The 22195-nt window shown below is 41.5% G+C and overlaps 1 protein-coding gene across 1 annotated transcript in view; it reads right to left on the bottom strand.

Annotated features, from left to right (window-relative positions):
• Positions 1–1216: 1216 nt before the first annotated feature.
• Positions 1217–22195, bottom strand: part of LHFPL6 (LHFPL tetraspan subfamily member 6) — a 218159-nt gene continuing 197180 nt past the window's right edge. The window contains exon 4 of the mRNA XM_069467303.1: positions 1217–2216. Coding sequence (XP_069323404.1) covers positions 2098–2216 — 119 coding nt within the window. The 3' untranslated portion in view covers positions 1217–2097. The remainder of the gene's footprint in view (positions 2217–22195) is intronic.

Raw genomic sequence — 22195 nt, 5'->3', positions numbered from 1 at the left:
AGTGCAATCTTCTCCTCTCTGCAGGAAACCACAGAGTGGAGAAGCCCCTGCTCAGCAGACAATGAGACACAATCAAATGACATTCAGCACATTATGAATTAAGCATCTGAGAACGGAGTGACTTTCTCCATGCCAACAAAGCCTCAAAAAGTTCAGAATTTTATTGGCCAGATTCCTGCATTGTTCTCCCAGAGCAGTATGGCTCCTCACCCTGCAATGATTAAAAGTACCAGAAGCAAGTGTGATCCTCAGATATTCAAGTTAAATTGATAAATATGTATACAGCGTATAGAAAATATAGTTACATGTATAAATAGCCAGAATGTTCAATTTCCAAATATGAAAAGCACATAATTTAGAATCTGATTGAAGCTGAATTTTTAAGGATTTGCTACAATAATTCAGACTTGCTTAATAAAATAATATATCCGTTATCCTGTATGTAATCTTTGCGCCTGCAAGAGCTGGCCCTGTTAAGGGGGCACGAAAGCATCCAAACCTTTCTCTTTAGTCAGGGCTTTCTTCTGGGGGAAGGCGTGTGAGATAACCTCTCTCCAACGGCCAAGATCCCTGAAGGAGCGTGGTGTAAAACTGTCCCTGGCACAGACGTACAGAAGAAACCCAGCACCTCATAGAAGGTGGAGGACAGCACGTCACTGGCAGCTGTGACAACACTGTCATCATCCTGGAAACTCGCCGTCCAGACACCTCCTGAGCCATGAGCTGGCTCTTGTTGCCCTGCATCATGTCTGACTATGGCCCATATTCTCAGACTTAATACCAAATAGACCTGAAATTTTTCTCTCGTAAGAATTTGGTCATATTGAAGTGTAATAAGCAGGAAGTTAGAATTCTGGCTGCAAAGGATTTGATTTGAAAGCAGAAACTATGTCTTATTTGCCTTTAGTACACTGTATGCCTAAAACTGTGCCTAGTTGGATGATTAGTGAGTGGCTTAATGAGAGGCTTTAAAAGAGAGAAGGAGAATTTACAGGACTGTTGTAATGGAAAGGCTATATTTAAGAAATTAAAGAGGCAAACTCGATAACTGAGTTAACACTCCATGACTCATCTCGCTATTGATCAAAGAGAGAATTTATTCACAGAGCTTTTCAAATACAAACAAATAGCACTTTGTAGTTTTTTACAAAATGAATATTGAAATCAATGTGGTATAGCACAGAACAATAATGGACAAAAGAAAACAAGATCCAATGCCTGGAAAGTGTCTCTTATCCCTCTCATGTCTGCAGCTGAATTCTCTCCTAACAGTGGACAGAAGGTTGTCCGTCTTACTTCATAAGAATATCATAGCAGAAGCTAGTCAGGGAAATATTGCATATCTTTGAATAACATTGAAATACAAAGGCTTAACTCTAAAGGTCTGCATAAACACTGAAAACGTGTTGAGGGTGTAAGGAGCTTATGCAGGATATACAAAATACTGATAGAGTGGCTTATTGGTCCATTTATTAGGCTTAATGTATGCTTTATAAAGTGATAATACTGTATTTTAAATGTATATTAAAAAGAAAACAGAGGAATAATGGCACCACCAAACCTCCTGTACGGTCTGTGCGACAATCCACATGTTTGTGCGTGGGCGCGTGTGTGGACGCGTGTGTCTGTGTGTGCTTGTGTGCTTTCAGGAGTGCCATGACCTACAGGGAACATCTGCAGGGGACCCTGCTTCCCAACATAACACTGTTTCTACTAGCCCTTTTGATTTTCTGAGTCCTTACCTTTAAAAAAAAAACACCAAGAACACAAACAAAACCCTTGTTTGCATATATTGATTTGTTGTGTGTGTGTTTGTTAAACATTAACAATACTCTGTGGAATAGAAACACCCAACACCCTGAAATATTTTTAGCCTTTGGTCCATTTTTCTCTGTCATTCCATACATTTTATTTTTTCACAAATCTCCCACACCCCTTCCTGCCTGTATAATGTTCCTGGTTTTATTGGGTTTCATTTCATTAGCATTGCATCGGATTAGAACCACTATTCCACCTTTTGAAAGTAGCTGGATGCTTCGGCCCCATTCAAGCCACTTTGGCCCATCTTCTCCTCCGTCTGCTCTTGGGGGCTCCCTCTCAGTATGGGTAGTGCTTCTGCTTCTTGCCAGAAAAGCAAGCCAGCCACGTGCACAGCAGCATGGCGGCGGCCGCCCCTGCTCCCGTGCAGTAGTAGGCCCAGCCGATTTCACACTTACCTGGGGATGAAAAAAGAGAGAAAGCAGGCATAGGTGAGGGTGACTTTGCAGGAGGCTTTGTTATTTCTTTCCAGTGTGTGTGTGCTCTGAAATACCCACTAGGAACATGGTGTCCTCACTCAAATGGAATAACGTGTGCCGAGAGCTATCTTGAGAGTGAAGAAAGCAAGAGTGGTCGTGTGCATTTCAGAAGGATCTCTAGGGCTATGCCTCATGCTGGCCAACAAGAGAGAAGCCTAGTTCTCTCCGCCAATGTCCACACCCCTGCCTGAACAAAGGGAGAAATCACAACAACCAGAATGGGAGAGACGGTGTTAATTCTAATTTAAATCACCCAAACTCACCTGCATGGTAGAGTACTTTGGGGAAAAAAATTAAAATATAGATACAACCCTTCTGCAAAAGAGCTGCTCTAAGGAGGAGAATAATGGTTGACTATCCTAATGTGAATACTGCTATTTATGACTCTACTGTCTGAACCAGGGACAAAAACCCCCAGACTCTCCTGGGGTCAACATTCACCTTGAAGTTAAAGTATCATTAAAGTGAAAAAATAATGACAAGGGTCCAAATGGGTCCTGATTTCTCAGAGTTGGATTAGCATTTATAGTAATAACATACTCACAATACTAACCATATAATTAGTAGATTTCTTTTTTTATATATTGTCTTTGTTGATTTTTCTAACAACATTGTGAGGTAGAATACTAGCTCAGTATTGAGCTGACAAAAAAGCTGGAATTTAAAAGAGAAGTTATATGTTTATAATTAGTAATAATCTGAGCCAGAATTCAGACCTGGGTTCCAGATTCCAAGAATAAGTAGACATTGACCCAAAATATCCTATCTGCACTAATGGAATGGGTTTCTGCATTCATTAACTCTTTTTTTTATGGCATCCAAGTTATTCTTTGTGTGTGCACAACAGAAAGCCTGTGATATCTTTCCCTTGATATTGTTTTTTCTGTTCCAATTTTAATTTTTCTTTTCACTGGTCTTACCATCTTATCGGACAATACTCCAGCAGCAACCATTGATCTCCCTTTTGTTCTTGTTTACACATTACATTAGACACAAACACAGACACCAAGACATGTGGATTTCACAGTCATTGAACATATAAACTTTAGGTTAAAAACCTATCCCTTTTTTCAGTCAGTTTGTAGGAAAACAGCCTGTCGCATGGCAAGAGTGATGCCATCCTGAAGCAAAACCACCGTGCTGACCCGATGACACGTTTGACTCCTGCATACCAAAGTGTTCCTGGAGCATAGATAACGCCTCATAAAGAAACAACGCCTACAGCCTAGACAACCCTTTATAAAGATGTTTATCTAACTTCCCCTGTGGTCATGATTTCGCAAGAAAGTCTGAGACGTGACTGGCGGCGCACGTCTTTACCCTAAAAGCTCGCTTTTATAAAGAACACGTTCTGGAGGGCGAGTGCAGGTCCACAGTCTCCCAGCCATCCCAGATGTGGCTTCGCTTCGCAAGTCCCTATTAAATGTTTCTCTCTGAGAAACTGGATTTGTCAGCCTCTTCCTTTGGCCTCTCAGCTCCCTTGGCTGTTAGGGATAGGTTTGCACAGTCTTGCTCGCTACGGAATGCAGTCGTTTCCACCTTGTTCATTTGGGAAAAATGAACAACTTCGCTACTGAAAAATACAAAGACTGTTAGGTATAACATGCAATTCAGCTTCATGCTTTTTCTGGAAGTTTCTCTGGAGGGATAGTTAGCTCGTGCCCCATGTACAGATAAAACGGCAAGGAGAGACAGAGCTACGTGAGCTAAGGACTGTGGTCACCGTGATCAACAGCAGCAACATTAGATCAAGAGCTTCCACATCTTCAAAGTACTCGGGGCATCACCTGTGCACACAGACAACAAGCTGTGTAGTTGAGTCCCCAGTCTAGGTGTTGTCCTAGATTCCTCCCTGTGCACATCCAATAGTCACAATTTAAAAAATAATAAATATATATTGACTACTATTTGCTCAAAAGTGTTATAAGAGCTTTACATGGAGTAAATATGAATTAAATATTAATGTATTTAATCCTTATAAGAACACACTAGGGTAGAGACATGGGTATCATCCCCATCCCTCAGATGAGAAGACTGAGGCCAAGGAAAGTTCAATGACCTGCTCAAGGACTTCCCAGTAATAGTGGCAAGTCCTTTGCCACTGCCCCCAAAATCTACCATGGGCATGTCCCCTTCTCAAATGCCCACAGCACCCCCAGGCAGTCTCACCTGCTGTCATTGCTGTCCTGTCTCACTGCTTCTACCTACGTCCTCACCAGCAACAGAGCAGGCACCTACATTTTTAAAAACCAATCGGATCAAGTCGTGCTCTTACTTACAACCCTCTCATGAATTCCCAAAGGTCTATGTCCTTCCTGTGACCTAGGCCTTACATGAGCTGATGCCTGCTGACCTCCCAGAGCTCATGACCACTCTCCCCTTGTCTTCTCTCTGGCCACACTGGCCACCTTTTCTGAAGCACATCAAGCTTGTTGCTGGCAGGAAGCTTCACACTCATTTCTCTTTCCGCCCAGCAAAGTCTAACTCTCGGTCATTAGAGAACTGGCTCCTTCTCAGATGGCACCTCTGCAAAGACACCACCCAGCCCTGCCTGCCTCATCAGAGTCACTCCGTCCTGTAGCTCACTTCACTGCCCTCACAGCACTTTCCACGGTCTATGGGTAACGGGGTGTGTGTGTGTGTGTTTCGTTCTACTACTAGAACGAAAGACTCAATAAGGGGAGACTGTATTTTGTCCCTGCTATTGTCCTACAACAGTGCCTGGCCCCTAGTAGGCACTCAGTAAATAATTCTGGGATGAAAGGGTAAAATAAAAACAGAAAGGAAGGAAGCAAAGCAGGCGGCCAGCCCGTCCCTGAGAAACGGAGTAAACCTGGGGTTTTATTTTAAGTGTGACTCTGGTCCTGTTCCGGCACTGAACTTTCGGGGAGAAATTCCCAAAGCAGGTATGTATTTCCAGCCTCACAGAGAGTGTCTTAAATGTAAGAGGATGACAGACGCTGAAAGATCATATCTCCACGTCGGGACAGGTCTCACTGGCACAATGACCCCCATTAATACCGAGACAATAGAATAAGCATTTTTCACAGGTACCCGCGTCCCCTTCATGGACCAGAGGTGCTGAGAACCGTGGGCTAATGTGGCTGTGAGTCTTGAGAATAATGTCCATTTTGAACTATTCTTTTGCTGGATTAAATAAATCTGGGAGGGAGAATTAATAGGTAGCTAAGAAATGGCCAGTGGTTTACAACCTTTCAAAGAGTCAGCAAAATTTGTGGTTTATCTGTTCAGCACAGGACTCATATCACTGAATACAATCAATCGTTCATTATTAACAAGGTATTGACCTCCATATAGTCCCGTGACCTAACACGAAAAGCAGAGTATGTAATTCTTTATTAATGACTCAAGAAAAAGTAGCTGCTGGGGCTAATTATTGGACAATAGTACATGTGACAGCAGCCATATGTATTAAATAAAGATGAAAAAAGAAGCTACTAAAGGGTTGACTATCAGAGGACAAAGAAAGAGAGGCTATCATTTTTTTTTTTCCTGCAGAGAAGTCAATAAAATAGCAGAAGTTTAAACTTCAGGGGGGTTTAAATGGCAGGGGAGCCACAGCCGATGGTATAGATGTTCCACCCGGTTCCTCTGGACCCCTTTGCCAGGTGTGGACTCTCACTCCCCACCTTCTAGCTTCTGTTTGTACTTTGCTCCTAACAGCTTTTATTTGCAGCCCTCTTCTGAGGACCCACGAGGGACCACAGCCACTTTGCCCTAACTCTCTGACGGCTGAGGAGCCCCTGGTGCGACCTACCATGTGCACACCTGGCTCTCTTGGCTCCCGGTGGGGAAACTCTGCAGTGTGATGAATGTTCCAGAAGCCCTTACCCTGAATTGCACCCTTGCTTGGTGTTCACGCCTTCACCCCCTTGCTTCCCCACTTCCTTACTGTTTTATCCTTGGCACATTTCCAGGAACACAAATCCTCATCTCAGAATCTGCTCTGGGAAGCCAGAACTAAGACAGGAGTGAATGAACAAAGTCTTTCTTGCTTTTCTTTATCAAAGGGTCTGTGAAGTTGCTTCCATTGTCAGAGGCTGAACCATCCCACCACACGTCCAAGCCCTGCCATTTCCTGCCGGACCGAGGGCCAGAGAAGAGCCTCCAGCACCAGCTTCCTCACACTCTCCCTGCACTACCAGCTGCCGGGGGCAAACCCAACTCCTTCCCCCATTGAGCATGTCATTGTAATTTCTTGTAATTGTTATGTTTCTGGATCTATTCGTCATAAAACGTGTAATCAACTCGTCAGACCGGTTGTCTATCAGATGAAAACTGAGAGAAAATTAAATAAGGGTTCTTAAAGAGTATACCACGTTAGGGTAAAATGTTTGAGGATGCAAGAAAACATGGCTACTGACTACACATGTATGCAAGTCTGTGTGCATAATGCACACATTTTGCTAAAATTCAGCAAATATTTAAGGTCCAGAATAAGAAAATAATGTTCAGTGTGATTTAAAAGAAAAATATTCCTCCATTTCAGACATGAAGATTTTCACTTATTAGTTCATAAAATAATTATTAAATCAAAAGTGATTTAGTATGGATTGGTTCTAGTATTTTGGATTATATGGAAATATAGACAGCCCATCAAGCTAGCCTCAAAAATATACAAAAGTACACACACACACACACACACACACACACACATCTGAGGAAACAAGAAATGGTCAAGACCAGTCTACTAAGAGCAAGATATGTCACTAGGACTTAAGCAAATTTGAAGAAACACTAAGTCATCCAACTGTAATTCTTGATTCCCTTCTTCCATTCCTCCCTCCCTCTCTGCTTCCCTTCATTCCTTCTTTCCTCCCTCCATTTATTCATTGATTCAACAAAAATTTATTGAGTGCCTGCTCCAACTATGAATCACTGGGGACTAGTGACTTAGTTGGGAATACGACAGATACAGTCCCTGCTACCAACGAGCTTATTGTCTAGTCAAGGAAATTAGCATTGAACAATACTCAGAGAATTATACAATAATCACTATGATGTGTGCTTTGATTTAAAAAAATCCAGGATGCTAAGGTAGCAAGTCCCAAGGGATCTACGTAGTGTGGTCAGGTCAGTGACAGGGACCCTTACATTGGAAGTGAGATTGAAGCCAAGACCCAGTAGATGTGCAGGAGAGAGCCAAGCATGAATGTGGGTGGCCAGGCAACAGTGTGTTTGGAAGAAGGGGATGGGAAATGTAATGGAGGAATGTAGACAGATTTGTGTCTTGCTAGAATATTTCTCCAGTGTGAGACGGATGCCATTTTTGGTGCAAAACGGGAGATGGGGTGGGTATGGCTATCTCCAGAATTTGGGAACTTGAAGCCTGAAAACTTCCTCTTCGAATTTTCATTTGTACCGTTGGATGGGAAAATGAGGTATTTAACATTCACAAATAAATCTTAAGCACCTGCTGTCTGTCTTGCAATGGTAGAGGAGCTGGAATCAGAGCAGTGAATGATACAGAGTCCTTGATCTCATGAAGCCTTCTGTCTATTGAGTATTGCTCACATCAGTTGCATTTTTGAAACATCCCTTGTATATTATACACGTTTTGTAGAAATTCAGTTCAATGAAATAAGCCAGACAAAGAAGAATTTTTTTTTTCTCATAAAACTATAAATGTGAAAGCAAAACATCAAGAGTTCTGTGAGAGATTAAAGATTTACCAGCCACATATCTTGAACTCCTCCAAGGGAAAGGGGAAAGTAGATTTTTCTCTTTGAGTATGATTCCATTGTTAAAACCCATGTGCCCAATAGTAAGAAATTAGCACCATGTTTTACAGTCATTGAAGGAAAAACTCTTTCTGAGTACTTGCCAGGAGCAGTCATGGAACTAAATGAAACCAGGAAATATGGGGCCATTCTTCTATTGCCTCCCTTTTCCCTTGTCATGGCAATAAATGCTTGTTATTATAATCCAAACAGAAAGCATTTTACCAGAGGGCAAGTTTTGTCTGTGATCCTTTCAGGAAATTAGAGAAGCAAATCTGTTTAAACTTTCCCTTTTGCTCTCTGTAATGCTCCATCAAACAGGACTCCAAGCTTGCTTGGTTGGCAAATTGCTGCTTTCAACAATGGGGAATACTATTCTTGACAGATAAAATAGAGGTTAATGGGACAGAAAGCGGCATACCACAGCCACCTGCCAAGGAGATAGGATAGAAAAAGACTCTGTGGCGTGGCAGCATTCCAGGGTGGCCCCAGAGTGGGGACAGGGGTGGAGAGAGGTGTGGCTGACTGTGTAGGGTGGCTCAAATTAGTTCTCAGTGCAGCTTTTGGAAGGAATAGGAACAAGAGAAGTGGTACAAAGAACCCAGCCTCACCACATGTAACAATGGAATTCCAGTGATCCTTTCATCTGTTAAGAACAATGCTGTTTAACCTCTGCCTTTTCATTAATTTGTTCAATTAGCATTTTGGAGCCCACCATGCGTGTCTGTGTCTGCCTGTTCTACTAGTGTATTCCGCTGCTCAGTATGACGACTGGACCACAGCAGACAAGTGATGCACACTTGTGGCATGAACGGATATTGGACACTATACTTGTGCTACACAGAAACCCCAAATTAATAGTTATACAAATCAAATGCATTTTTCTCATTTGTTCTATAGAACTCGTCTCTGTGAGCACTTATAGGCCAAAAAATATATATCAAATATATTTATCTTACCCCTTCAACGTTGCCAGTATTCTTAGAAGACTCTACATACCCACGCCCACCTTGCCTAGTTCTAGTTATTAAAGGTCTGCATCTCGCGCAGACTTGACAACCCCGATTTCTGAGCAACGAAACCAAACTTGGCACTTTTGGCAACCCCCCTTCTCTAGAGGATGTGGAGAGGCGGGGTCTAAAATAAGCCGTCTTCAAGAATTCAGATAACTGCTGCTCCCTGCATGAGAACCTGGCTCTCGACGTGTCCCCAAACTGAGTGCTTCTGAGCTGACCCTGACTCTATCGGAGTCTCAGCTGATGAAGGGCTTCAGCTCCTGGGGACACTCCAGTTCCCCTCCAGGGCTGCTGTCTGCCTGTGAACCTTTGGCAGTTTGGCTGGAGCCACCATATCATCCTAACTTTTACCCCAAGGGTCTGCTGTAGCACCCTCCCCTGTGTACAGAGGTGCTCTGTCAAGCACAGCACGGAACACTGTAACCCAGACAGTTCCTGCCCTCTGACCGCCTGCCGTCTATCACAAAACCTCCATGTTTGCTGTGCCTTCCTGTGCTCTGAAATTTGAACTTGAGCTCCACGGGTTCCCAGCTTACTTCTCTTTCCCCACGAGGTCACTGCTGAGCTCCCAGCGCGCCTTGCAGCCACAGTGCCTGAGTCAGGAAATGTTAAGCCACGACTTCCTTTATCAAGGCAGAATATCCTTCATCTGCAATATTTTGAAATTGTTGACGTATTTATATTAAAATGTAAAGTTCGGGTAGAGAAGAAGCAGGCATATATTATCCTTGTTGCTGCATGAATAATGAGGGCAGGAAGGCAGAAGGATTAACGAAAGAGAAAAAGCGTCTGTATTTTTAAATACCATGGTCAAAAGTTTGATAGGTCTTTCTCCTCTTGCATAAATTCCTTCATATCTCTTCATATTCAGACCATCCTGTTTGCATGTGCATTAAAATAAAAAACAAAAATAATCTGTCATGGGACCAATTCCATTTGTTCTTTTGTGAAGTTACTGAACAAAGGTATTAATATCACTTGTAAGAAAGAAACAGGTATTGAACTTTTGACCTAAAACAAAAAAGCTTTAAATCAAACTTTTAATGGACAAGTTGTAAAAACCATATCTCAGGTGCCTATAAAGAGGAGAGAAGAACACCTTAATTTGGTTGGTGGGCAGAAAACATAGAAGTAAAAAGGTTGAGAGAAGAATGGAGGTGTAGCTCTTTTTACACTTATTATAAGCTTCTTTTCTTGTCTTTATGTTTGTTTGTTTGTTTGTTTGTTTTGTTTTTTGAGACAGAGTCTCACTTTGTTGCCTGGGCTAGAGTGAGTGCCGTGGCCTCAGCCTAGCTCACAGCAACCTCAAACTCCTGGGCTCAAGCGATCCTCCTGCTTCAGCCTCCCAAGTAGCTGGGACTACAGGTACATGCCACCATGCCCGGATAATTTTTAAAACAATTTTTTGTAGAGACAGAGTCTTGCTATGTCACCCAGGCTGGTCTCGAACTCCTGGTTTCAAGCAATCCTCCTGTCTTAGACAACCAAAGTGTTAGGATTATAGTTGTAAGCCCAGCCCATCTGGAGATTTTAAATACTGCTTTGCACATATTATATTCTTCAAGCGAAAAACCATAAAGCATAAAGAGAGGCCACAACACACAGTACCCAGCATGAGGAAAATCATTTCCATTTCTTTTATTAACAATTCTGCATTTGAAACATATCAGTATAAGGTCTTCAGCTTAGATAACAGTATTATATCAACGTTAATTACCTAATTTTGGTAATTGCACTGCTAGGTAAGAGATTGCCATCTTTAGGAATTATTCATTTAAGCATGGAGGGTTGGAAGGCCGTGGCTGCGAGGGTGAGAGGGGGGTGAGAGGGAGGCAGAGAATGATAACACACATGTGACCAAATCTAACATGACGGGCATCTGGGTAAAGGGTTTGTAAGAATTCTATTATTTTACAACATTTCCATATATCTGAAATCATTTCAAAATCAAAATTAAACACACAAATAAAAAGTTAAATATATGTGTATATATTTATAAAAAACTCAGCGAGGGACTTTATGTTTGTAAGTATAGGGAGCAAAAAAATCATTACATATGCTGGTCATATGGCAGGTGAAAGGAGAAACCACATAATGGCTGTTTGTATTTTGTAATTTTCCTCATGAAAATTCTCACTTATCCTCTTGCCCCCCATTTGCAAGTGTGGCTGTGTTAAGCACAGCACAGCACAGGGAGGTGGTCCTGCCCTCTGGCCACATCCTGTCTGCCACAGAACCTCTTCCCATTCCTGCCAATCACAGCTAATCCATGAATAGTCTACAAATTAACTCACTTAAATGAAGATAGCATTTCAACATGAATCATACAATCTCGCTGTGAAACGACACAGGAGGTGGATGAGCATGCAGGACCCGTGTGCCCGGGTGGGAGGGAAGAGAGGGGCCACCCTCTTCTCCAGGAGGAGGCACCCAGAGGACCAGAGCAGCACGGAGGGGCACAGAGGGCCCCTTTTCCCCAACACAATTTCTCCAGCCTGGCAAGATGAAGCAGTTATATTTTCCATGTGGGAAACAGTATTTTCCACGGAAGGAAAGGGATTTTTCCAGCTCATACATTTGAAAGATTTTACACAAGCAAAGCTTGTGCTCCAGTGAGAAAGACCACAGGATTGTTACGTGCAATCAAAGTTGTCCCCAGACAGCTCCAGCTGTGAGTGCTCCAGGCAAGGCAGGAAGGCAGGAGGGACGGGAGTCAGAGATTACAGCAAAGGGATTAGACCCGAACAGCACAGAGGCTCCTTTAAATACAAGTCTCGTCAAGAACCAGGGCATCACACCTCCATTTCTGTGTCCTTTTGACTTTCTATCATTCTGTCACCTCTGGCACCCAGAGCATCACAGCATCACAGATTCTAGAGCCAGAGTGACCCTGGAGAAGGACTATCTAGGTCAAAGGCTGGCAACCTGATTCTGAAAAGGGCCACGTAGTAAACATTTTATTTCAAAAGCAATAGTCCCTGAATTAACAGACGAGCATGTCTGTGTTTCACACAATTGTACTTATAAAAATATGTAGACCAAATTTGGCCCATAGTTTGCCAACCCCTGATCTAGGCCATCTCCTGCATTTTCCCTAGGAGGACAACGCTGCCCTGGATACTGAAGAGACTTTCCCTGATTTCTCAAATGTGTTCTTTTCAGTAGCTGAGTCCTTTTCTTTGTTTATAATTTGTAATTTCCTGGCTCCCAATCTAAAGCAGCAGGCTGGTGACACTGGGTTATTCTTCTCCAAAAATCTAGTCCTGACCATTTGGGAAATTAGTGCATATGCCATATAAGTACCTACCTGCCCTTTTAAGGTTAATTTCACATGCCCAGAACAAAGAAGTATAAAGTTGTGAGAAAAAGAATAAACCAACAATCTTTTTCACCAACAAATCAGGACAGTTGGACATAGGTACAGCCATGCATTGCTTAGCAATGAGGACACGTTCTGAGAAATATGTATGTCCTTAAGCTATTTCGTCATTGTGCAAACATCATAGTATATGCACACAAACCTAGATGGAATAGCCTACTCCATTACATAGCTCCATTATAGTCTTATGGGACCACCGTTGTATACGTCGCCCATTGCTGACCAAGCCATCGTTATGCAGCACATGACTGTACATAGTATTAATATAAGTAAACTACTAGTAGAAAAGAGATGGGTATAAAACAAAAGAAGCAGGGTTATGTGGGCATGGAAAAGAGCAGATGTGAACCAGTTAAAGAAACTGGGCCAGGCAGATCTAGAAACTAGATGTCCAGGTGATGTTGCTGGGTGTGGCTACATAGGAACAAACTCCTTTCACTTCCTCTCATATCTAGGCTCCTGTGGGTCTCCCTTTTATACCACACCAAACCTAATTGTTTTTCCCTCCTGTTAGATCCATCCAAGGTCCTCCCTCCTAAAATCGACACTGAATCAAGATTCTCCATCATGCCATCTTGAAATCCCGGTGAGAATCCCATAAACACGAAAAGGGTGGTAACGATGCTTTGAGCATATCTTCAATGCTAAGGTATGGCAAAAGAAACAAAAATACCCCGGTTCCTGCAGAAACATAATTAAATTTCAGTTGAAGTGTGGAAAAAGCAGTGTAAGTAGAGTGGCTTCAGAATTCTCATGATCACACCAATCAAACGGACCTCTGTTCTGTGACCCAGTGGGTAGTTTGCTTAATATTCACATTTGCACCATTTACACATAAAAAACGGTTCATCATTTGTCTTGTCTGGCCCACTGAGTATCTGCCAGTACAGTTGCTATTAAACCTTGCCCCTTAGCTGCACCGTTAAGATGATAAGGCAAAGGCTTGGCTCTGTCTAAAGAATGCAGACTGGTGACCTTTGTGTTCACACTGTGAACTGACACAGAATCCGATCTCCAGGTGGCGGTGGCTAAGATAACCAGTGGGGCTTTGTTCAGAGTATGGTGATAAAGATTATCCTTTAGTTTCTGTCTGTGGCTGCTATTTATAAAGGCTGGCACTCCCTGAAATCCAGCTCCTCTGACTCATGGACGGCCCAAAAGAGCATGTGAAAAGACCCCGTCTGTCTCTAAATGCTGCTGTCAGTGTGGTGAGTGGCTGCAGCCAATTTTCCAACAAACCACGTGACGAGGTGCTGCATTCCATCCGGAAGCCACTTCATCTGCTTTCCCCATCCGTGTCTACTATCCCCAGTCACACCGCCATTGGCCATTGAGCAGCCTCTGAATATACTCTCCAGGCGTCCAGTTAAACAGCACTGTGTTGCAGCAAGCGCTGCTTTGATGTCGGTTAGCTGCCCTCAGTCTAAGAGGTTCTCCTTGATGATCCTCCTTGCTTGTAAGGTAGCTCCGGTGAACAGACCTAATTCAATTTGGTTGAGAACAGCCTTGAGACTCTTTTTGGTAAGTTATGATAGCTGCTGAAAAAGTGTGAGGGATGGTGAGGGGTAGCTACTATTCTACAACCTCATTTCCAAGTTATAATGAAAGCAGGTCTCAGACCAAATCCAGCTACAGATACAGATGCTTAATAAAAAAACAGCCACCAAAAAGCAGGCAAAAGTCAGCTCATCAACCTGTTCCAGGAGCTAGTTAAATCCTACCGTCCTATCTATGTAGGTGTTTGGACTACAAACTTGCATAAAAGAACCACTAGAGGCAAATACAGCAAGTTTCCAGAGGATTCTGCTCCTTTTGATAATAAACAACCATAAATCCTCCCAACAGAAGATGACAAACAGAACCTTCTAGGGATGCTAAAGCCTTGAATGTCATTCCTAAGAGCGGTGAGGGCACAGCCGAATGGATCAGGAAGGCTGTACTCACTTTCAAAATACTACAGTACATACCTCTGCCCTGGTAGGTAAACAGTCACTGCTCAAAGCTCTCCAAATATCCCATTGTTCCTTTCTTCCCTTATGAGCCCTAGAGAATCTTACCCTCCCAGAAACCAAAGAGTTAATGTCTCCAGCGGATCCCATTCAGCACTGTGGCCAGCACTTGTTTTAGTTCAGATTCTTCAGGACCTATGACATATTGGTTGTTAAATATTTTGAATATCACTCAGACAGAGTAATGCCTCCATGGCTGGATGGAGGTTTAAATCCTTTCATGCAACCATAGGGAGTGTCTCTAACTATTTTAGCCAATCCGCAACCTTAAATATCTTTAATTTCACTGGCAAAAGTCCATTTTTAACATTTATCATGCCAATTCCACCAATAAAATTCCATTTCTGACAAATGCTGTGCTAATTAGCAAAGCTTCTGGTGTTGGTCAAGATATGAGTAACAGAAGCATTTGCAGTAGCATCCTTGAGTATCCACTCTGGAGTATGATCTGGAGTTGTGGTTTCCTCTAAATAATATACATATATCACTCTCTATGCTGAAGTATTTTAAAAGGAATTATAGGCATTATATAGGCATTGTAACAGTGTTCTCAAGAACTGTAAAAGGTCTGAGATTTTACTCTATTTGCAAGCTAACAAATTAGGTTGCACAATTTCATTGATGCTGGCAAAAGATAGGAGACTCCTGGCTCAGAGACAAAGGACTGTGTCACTCACAGCACAACGAGCTGCATGAGCTTCACGTTTACACCCATCCCCCTTGTCCCCCACATCCAGTGGGGGCCGATGTAAAGCACTCAGTGGATGCAGCCAACCCAGTGAGTTTGTGTCACAGTTGGGGAATCCCAACCTAAGGGAACTGAATGTTTTATAATGGGCTGCAATAACATCTGCCCAATCTTTACCCCAGAGGGAAATATTATTTTTATTATACTGGACAATAAATAATCCTGTCCTCTGCTCTGCTTCCAAGACTGTTTACTATACAAACGCCTTTGAAAAGATAGCCCAGAATAAAATGCCTCCACTCACAAGATATGCTAAAACACGATATCCATGGAGAACTATCTCTAAGCACTAATGAAACTGGTTATGATCCTGAGTGGAAGCATATTCAATTTACTAGGAAGGTTGAATGCACATTTTCATGATTTCAAATTGGAACGGGTATATGGGAGAATTTATTTGCATAATAGTTACTGTAAGTAAAGATGATTTTCCCTATAACACCCTCTGACAAACACTTTCATAGATAATGAAATAAAATCAACAGGGTTCAATGGCTTTCCAGCTTTCTGGGGAGATTTGAAGACTGTTAGGAGGTTAGGTTTAGAGTCAGATCTCTAAGCTTTCCAATGTCAGACTTCCAAATGTTTACCAGAGGTTCTAAATCTTCAGATGTCAGGAAACCATTTGAATAATAACAAAAAACTATGAATACTCTCTTTGGGAAAAAGTACGTGTGCATAATCCTATACAAATTGCACACCCCAGGTTCACACATTCTCTGAAGCCTACTGATGGACTATTGGCCCCTTACATGGTCTGGAGACCTCAAGTTACATCAGTGTGTGGATCAAGGGTTACCATAACATTGAACTTATTTACCAGTGTCATCAAAACATCCAGTTGCTAACTCAAAGTGGCTTACTTAGCCAGATACCATGTAACTGACATCTTCAGCTATCCAAAGCATGACACCTAATCAGGAGTTTAAAAAATGCTGGCCAGAGCATACAAAAATCAATGCTTCAAAGATACAAAATCCTCAGAAATGAAGAACTGAACAGTGTTTCTTTAAAGCATAATCCTAAAATTATTTACGATAAGTAGAAAGGATATAAATGAGAAGTGAGAGAATAAGGAGAGAACGGCATAATTAATGACTGCAATGAATAATCAGTAACAGTGTGACAGAAAACTATTGCAAAACAACAACAGCAAAACCAGAAAGAACTTAAAAATTCTTTCAGTCCTGGTTATTTCATAAAAGAGCAACAACACTCTTAGGAATGACTCTATATGACAATATAGCCACTAATGATAAAAGAAAACATGTTTATGTTTTATATATTCTGGCTGAAATGATGGGGGAAGTATATAATACATCCTCAAAATATTTCAACATGATTAAAATAGGAACTGTGTTGGTAATTAAGGCAGAATGGAGAGACTAATATTTGTTGCATGTATCCATGTGCAAAGCACCTTATACTATCACATTTAACCTTTTTAATAGTCATCAGAGAAGTAGGTATTGTCATCCCCTTTTAAGAGACAGAACTGAAATTCTGAGGGCTCAAATAGCTTTTCCAGAATCAAACAGTTGTAAGCGGGTGAAATTGAGATTCAAATCCAGTTCATGTTTTCTCCCATTAACTATTGCTTTACGGTGAAACTACATTAATATAGAATAATTCATTCCCATGGTATTTTCTGAAAGGATCTGATAAATGTAAGTCCCCCCCTCCCAACTGCTCAGTTAATGAGCTTTTCTCTAGAATTTTTCTATATTCCTTAATTTTTGTCAACATTCTACCAGGTTAAAGATCAGATTGGAAGTCAGATCAGTCCTTTGATCACTGTCTTATATTTTTGGTTTTATTCCCACACCTCTTTTGATGAGTTATTCATCAATATGCTAACAAATGGCCCTTTCCAAACAGGAGGAGACCTATCTATCAAGAGGATGGGGCTACTTTCTATCTTTTATTATGGAACGAAGGCAAAAATACACAGGAAGGTCATTAATAGGTGAGTTAGCACACCAATACAAATTCTCAATTCTGGACAGATTTTTTTCAGGGAGATTAAGACTGTAATTTAAAGATTTGAAAAAACTTTCTCTAATGTTCATATAGATAAATCTTCTGGCAACATCAGTGAAAGGTCTTTCCCCAGTGTTACTCTGAATGAATGTGTATCTGATCAGATAAATCTGTGAGTCTTTTCAACTATAATCTCCTTGAAGGCAGAAAACAAGTGGGAGACTTCCCAAAGGGTTGTATTACATCAAAAGGAGACAGCTGGGGAAGGAGGGGCAGATACATTAACCCCAAATCCTACCTACCAGAAAATCTTGATTAAATCCACAAATTTATTCAAGAGGATGTTCAGATAGCCAATTTGTTTTAATTGCCCCTTCTTTCTAATATAAATCATTGATACAGTCCATTGAACAAAGTTCATTCCTGCGAGATGATCCAACACACCAAAAATATCCCCCAAAACAGTTAAATTTAAAATTAGTGCTTTTCTAGCCCCAGATTAATATTCAAGTGGAACACACCAGGAAATAGTTGAGAGCACCTAATACACACACACAAAAAATTAGAATGAAACAGTTCAATTTCCTAAATTTCCTTAAGTGCTCTACACTGTATCTAAAAATGAATACCACTCAGGTACATCTTTTTTTTTTCCTAATAAAAGGACAGCATTGAAACAAAAATGAATAAGAGTCTTTAAAAGAGAGTCTAGCATATTCTCTCCAATAGTTTTAGGGCCATATCTCGAGAATCTTACTCCCACGGGTTTTCTAAGAGATTTCGTTTTTTCTGCAATTGCTGAATTCCACTGATACAAATCGCTGCAAGCCACTGAATGAAGCTTTAAAAGGGCATTATTACAAGAGTGGGAATGATCCTACATAGCAATAACAAACCAAAAAGGACTTGAGGAAAAAAAGAATTTAGAGCAATTTCTTTTTTCACCTATCAGAATATATGCTTCTTTAGGTTATGATTTTGACATTGTTTTTTTTTTTTTTTTTTTTCCCTGAGTGATGATTAAGCCATTAGTCCTTTAGAGAGTGATGTCACAATTCTTGCTAGGAAGGATATCAGTGGACAAATACATATAGAAACATGATGGCAGCTGCCTCTTTAGTGATCAAAAATTAGCAGTAGGGGTTTTTACTTCTTTTCTTCCTTCCTTCCCTCCTTCCTTCCTTCCTCTCATTCTCATTCCCTTCTTTTAATCATTAGTATATGGCAAATATATGACATGCAGGTAGAGACCGTATCTACCTTATTAACAATTTTATGTGTGCGGCACATAAACTGTGCTTAACAAATATCTGCTGAATAAGTAAATGAATCTAAAAAGTATCAAACACCAAGTTAGGCACTGAAGTTGTAAAAATCCTGTCCCACTAGTTCATCTGGAACCTGTAAAGATGTGTTTAGGGAAGCAGAGAGAATTGGATCTCTGATTGTGAGGAATGGGGGACTTTCTCCTAAAGCAGGATTAGAGGTGTTGTGTTTACTCAGTTATAACTTAAAATGGAAATGTTCGTGCTCTAATTTTGTTGTCATAGAACCCACTGGAATGGGCAGGTTGAATGAATGTGGTATTCTCCCCACTTTCTGGAATGAGTGCAGAAAACCACCTTAGGAAAAGAGGTCCCTAAGAAGGCTGAGTGACCAGAAAAGCTTATTGTTTTTTGCCTTGGAGGTGCCTAACACTTTGCTCAGTCATGTCATCACTGGCCAAGTTGAGCTTTCTCGGCTGGCAGAAATTTGCCTGCATCATTTGGAGCCAAGTTCCTGGGTGCCCCGTGGGTTCCTACCCAATTTGGGTCTCCTTGGTTGAACCTGCAGCAGCTGCCTGGTTTTCCTCTGTCATTCTCCTGCACTGAGCTCCGGGGGAGGAAATTCAGGCTCATGCTGGACCTTCTAAATGACTTCCAGTGACTGGCACTCAAGTGTCAAAAGTTTGGAAAAGGTCCAGTTAATAGCCATATGGAATGTGGGACTACAACACTGTTTGAAATACCTTAAATTTGGCTAAATCTCAATGCTTAGTGTAAACCAGCCTCCCAAATAGCAATCTCATAATGGAATAATCAATGTACTTTAACCAATGACCGATGCATCAAGTGTTAGGGATCTCTTCCTGAACTGAGTGACAGACACTTATCTACTGTTCTCTGCAAATGTCTGCTTCTTGCAACGGGCGAGTCAGCCCCACTCTGGCACCCAACTCTGATGCCTGCAGCCATCGGGCAGAGCCTCGGCTGCCTGGCCAGCCTGAGCACGAAGCAGCCTCAAAAGTCCACGTGAGTCATAGGAGCCTTCTAGTTTCTAGCCAAAGTGTTGCTTGTCATATTAAATGTCACGGAGGCCAATAGCAGATTCTCTTGCTTGAGAAGCAGCAACCCTGAAAAAGCTCAAAATCTAAAAAAAAAAAAAAAAAAAAAAAATTCTCTTTTTGTTCCCATTTTTACCCAACTGACCTCCCTATAACTTACAAATTGTTTTTTTCTCAAGTATGATTAGATTTGGGAGAGGAGAAAGCCGGAATCAGGAGTCAATGAGCTAAAGGAGAAGTGTCCAAAGAGATGAGGGATGATCATTGTTCAGATGACAATAGAAGAGATTTCTTACCTAGACTGAAAATTGGAAGAAATGGGCTCTTATCTTTACCAACACCCAGTGGCTCTGAGTTTTGCGTTCATGGTAGTGTTCTTGAGAAGCCAACAGCATAATTTCAAGAACAGGAAGCATGGTGGCTTCTTAATCAAATTAAAGAGCAAAATGAAAGCAATAATTACTCAAATTTACTTGGCAAATTAGTAAGACAAATTAATTGAAACACTACTTTTGATCACAAGGATATAATTAGAAAAGTCTTTGGTGGATGAAAGTATCTCTGAGGCATCAATTAAATCAATTGGATGACCTGATTATAAAGACCTTATGCTTAATGTGTAAACCCAAACTTACTGTTATGGAATATAAAAGGAAGAATAAAGATTGATCAGCAAATTAAATTAAAAATGGTCCTGTCCAACTGCAAACATCTACTGGGCTTTTATTTTGTGCCAGATGCTGTGCTACACTATGTATTCTCATCACTTACACTGTATCGTTCTCTTAAACGAAAGTAATAAATGAAATCACCATTGTTAACACTTGCACAGCATAAACCATTACTATGTCCACAACCACAGGCTACATTGCTGGAAGGAGCCCAGAGCACTGAAGTTGGACTAAAGAAAGACACACTGAGATCCTTCTTCTCCTATTAGCCTCATCTTTCACTTACAAATCCCACTCCTTCTTGGTAAAATCCAGTTTCGTAAAACTCTGTGCATCCAAGCTGGACCGTAAGAAGCCAATTAGCACATGTCATGCCCTGGTGGCAGTTATCCCTTTAAGAGTTACACACAGCAAAGTTGGCCCCACTAGAGTGAGGAGGGAGACTTTGAGCCCCCTGCTTGGGAGAAGTTCCTCCTCTCCTTTTGACATGAACAGGATGCTTAGAGCCACAGGTGCCAAGTGCACTTAGGACCACAGGGAGAACTAGCCTCAAGGATGAAGCCAGCCTACAGATGGTGGATGGTTATAGCCAGTCTATAGATGATTCTTCCTGACCATGGGCCCTGGACATCTTTGAGCCCTTGGGTCAGTCAAGTCTGCAGCTCACCCTAGCTCCTACCTTGCTACAATAAGAGATCTTCAATGTCTTCTTTGTTTTAGCCAGATTTTTGTAACCAAAACCTAAAGCATCCTAATCTACATAAAACTTAATGAATATTTGTTAAACCAAATTTTAGCAAAGTACAAAAAAATTAATTTTCCATATAACTTGGGGCAATTTTTTCAAAGTATGATCACTGACAACTTGCACCTAAATCATGTGGGATAACTGTTTAAACCACAAATGATAGAATTATAATTCTAAGGTGTGGAGACTAAAAAAATCTACATTCTCAACAAGATGACTACTGATTCTAATGCTAACGGTTGAGAGCTACAGTCAAGCTGTACGATTTTATTTGGGGAATTCAGAAACTCATTATGAGGCCTGTTTGGACTCTGGTTTCCCTGCTTCAAAAATGTGTGTATGCACACCGACTCCTTGCTTCTTCATAAATTAGTGTGTTCCCAAAGTAAACAGAGTAACAAACTTTGATTTGTAAAAGGGAGTACTTTTGCAAAATTGCTTCAAGGTTCTGCATGCAATAAAGTTTAAAAATGCTTGAGAAAGAATCAATAGACTTATAAAATTGTTTTTAAGCCACATAAAAGAAAAAATTCTCCCCAGTACTCCTTTCTAAGGAAAGGAGGTATTTTTAAAGAGGTTCTTTAGATTCCTACCACATCACAACTACAAGCATGAGCTTTTTATGAAATCCCTTCTTGCCTAACTGCTACTTACATTTCTGAACTCAGTTTAAATGTGTTTACCCTAGGAGGCTTTTCCTACCTCCTGAACAAAATAAAGTATTATTTTGTACCATGGCTGATACTTGGGATTAAACCTGCCCAAACAGGGAACAGAACTTAAAGTAGGATCCCCCCTGGCTCTTCTCTTGGCCCTCCCTGCAGCCCACCCCTCCATGCCACCCTGTAACACACCAGCACTCAATCTTTACCCACCTAAATCCCATACAGCCTTTTGGGCTCAGCTAAAAATACTACTTGCTTAGGAAGCCCCTAGGTGAGGTCAGGTCCCCTTGAATTATGAACTAGCAACTAAATACCAGTCGGGGTGCTTTGGGCTGCAAGTAAGAGAAAATAGCCCTCAACCGTTAGCCAATAAGGAAATGAATTACTGTGTGTCAGTGAGTTTGGAAGTTCCCAGGGAAGGCCAGCACCAGGGATGGCTGATCCACAGGCTGAGTTTCTCTGCCCACCTCTACCCCAGCAGACAGCTTGCTCCTGCCGTTCCACCTGGTCAGAGGGGGCTGCCAGAGGAGAGAGAGCATGGCTTCTGCTACCTACCCCTTAGACATGGGATCCTTTCTTCCTCAGAAGCCTCTAGTCTCACCGGCCCAAATGGGCTTA

Source organism: Eulemur rufifrons, chromosome 4, assembly GCF_041146395.1.
Source record: "Eulemur rufifrons isolate Redbay chromosome 4, OSU_ERuf_1, whole genome shotgun sequence".
NCBI lineage: Eukaryota > Metazoa > Chordata > Mammalia > Primates > Lemuridae > Eulemur > Eulemur rufifrons.
This window is presented reverse-complemented; position numbering and strand designations above follow the sequence as displayed.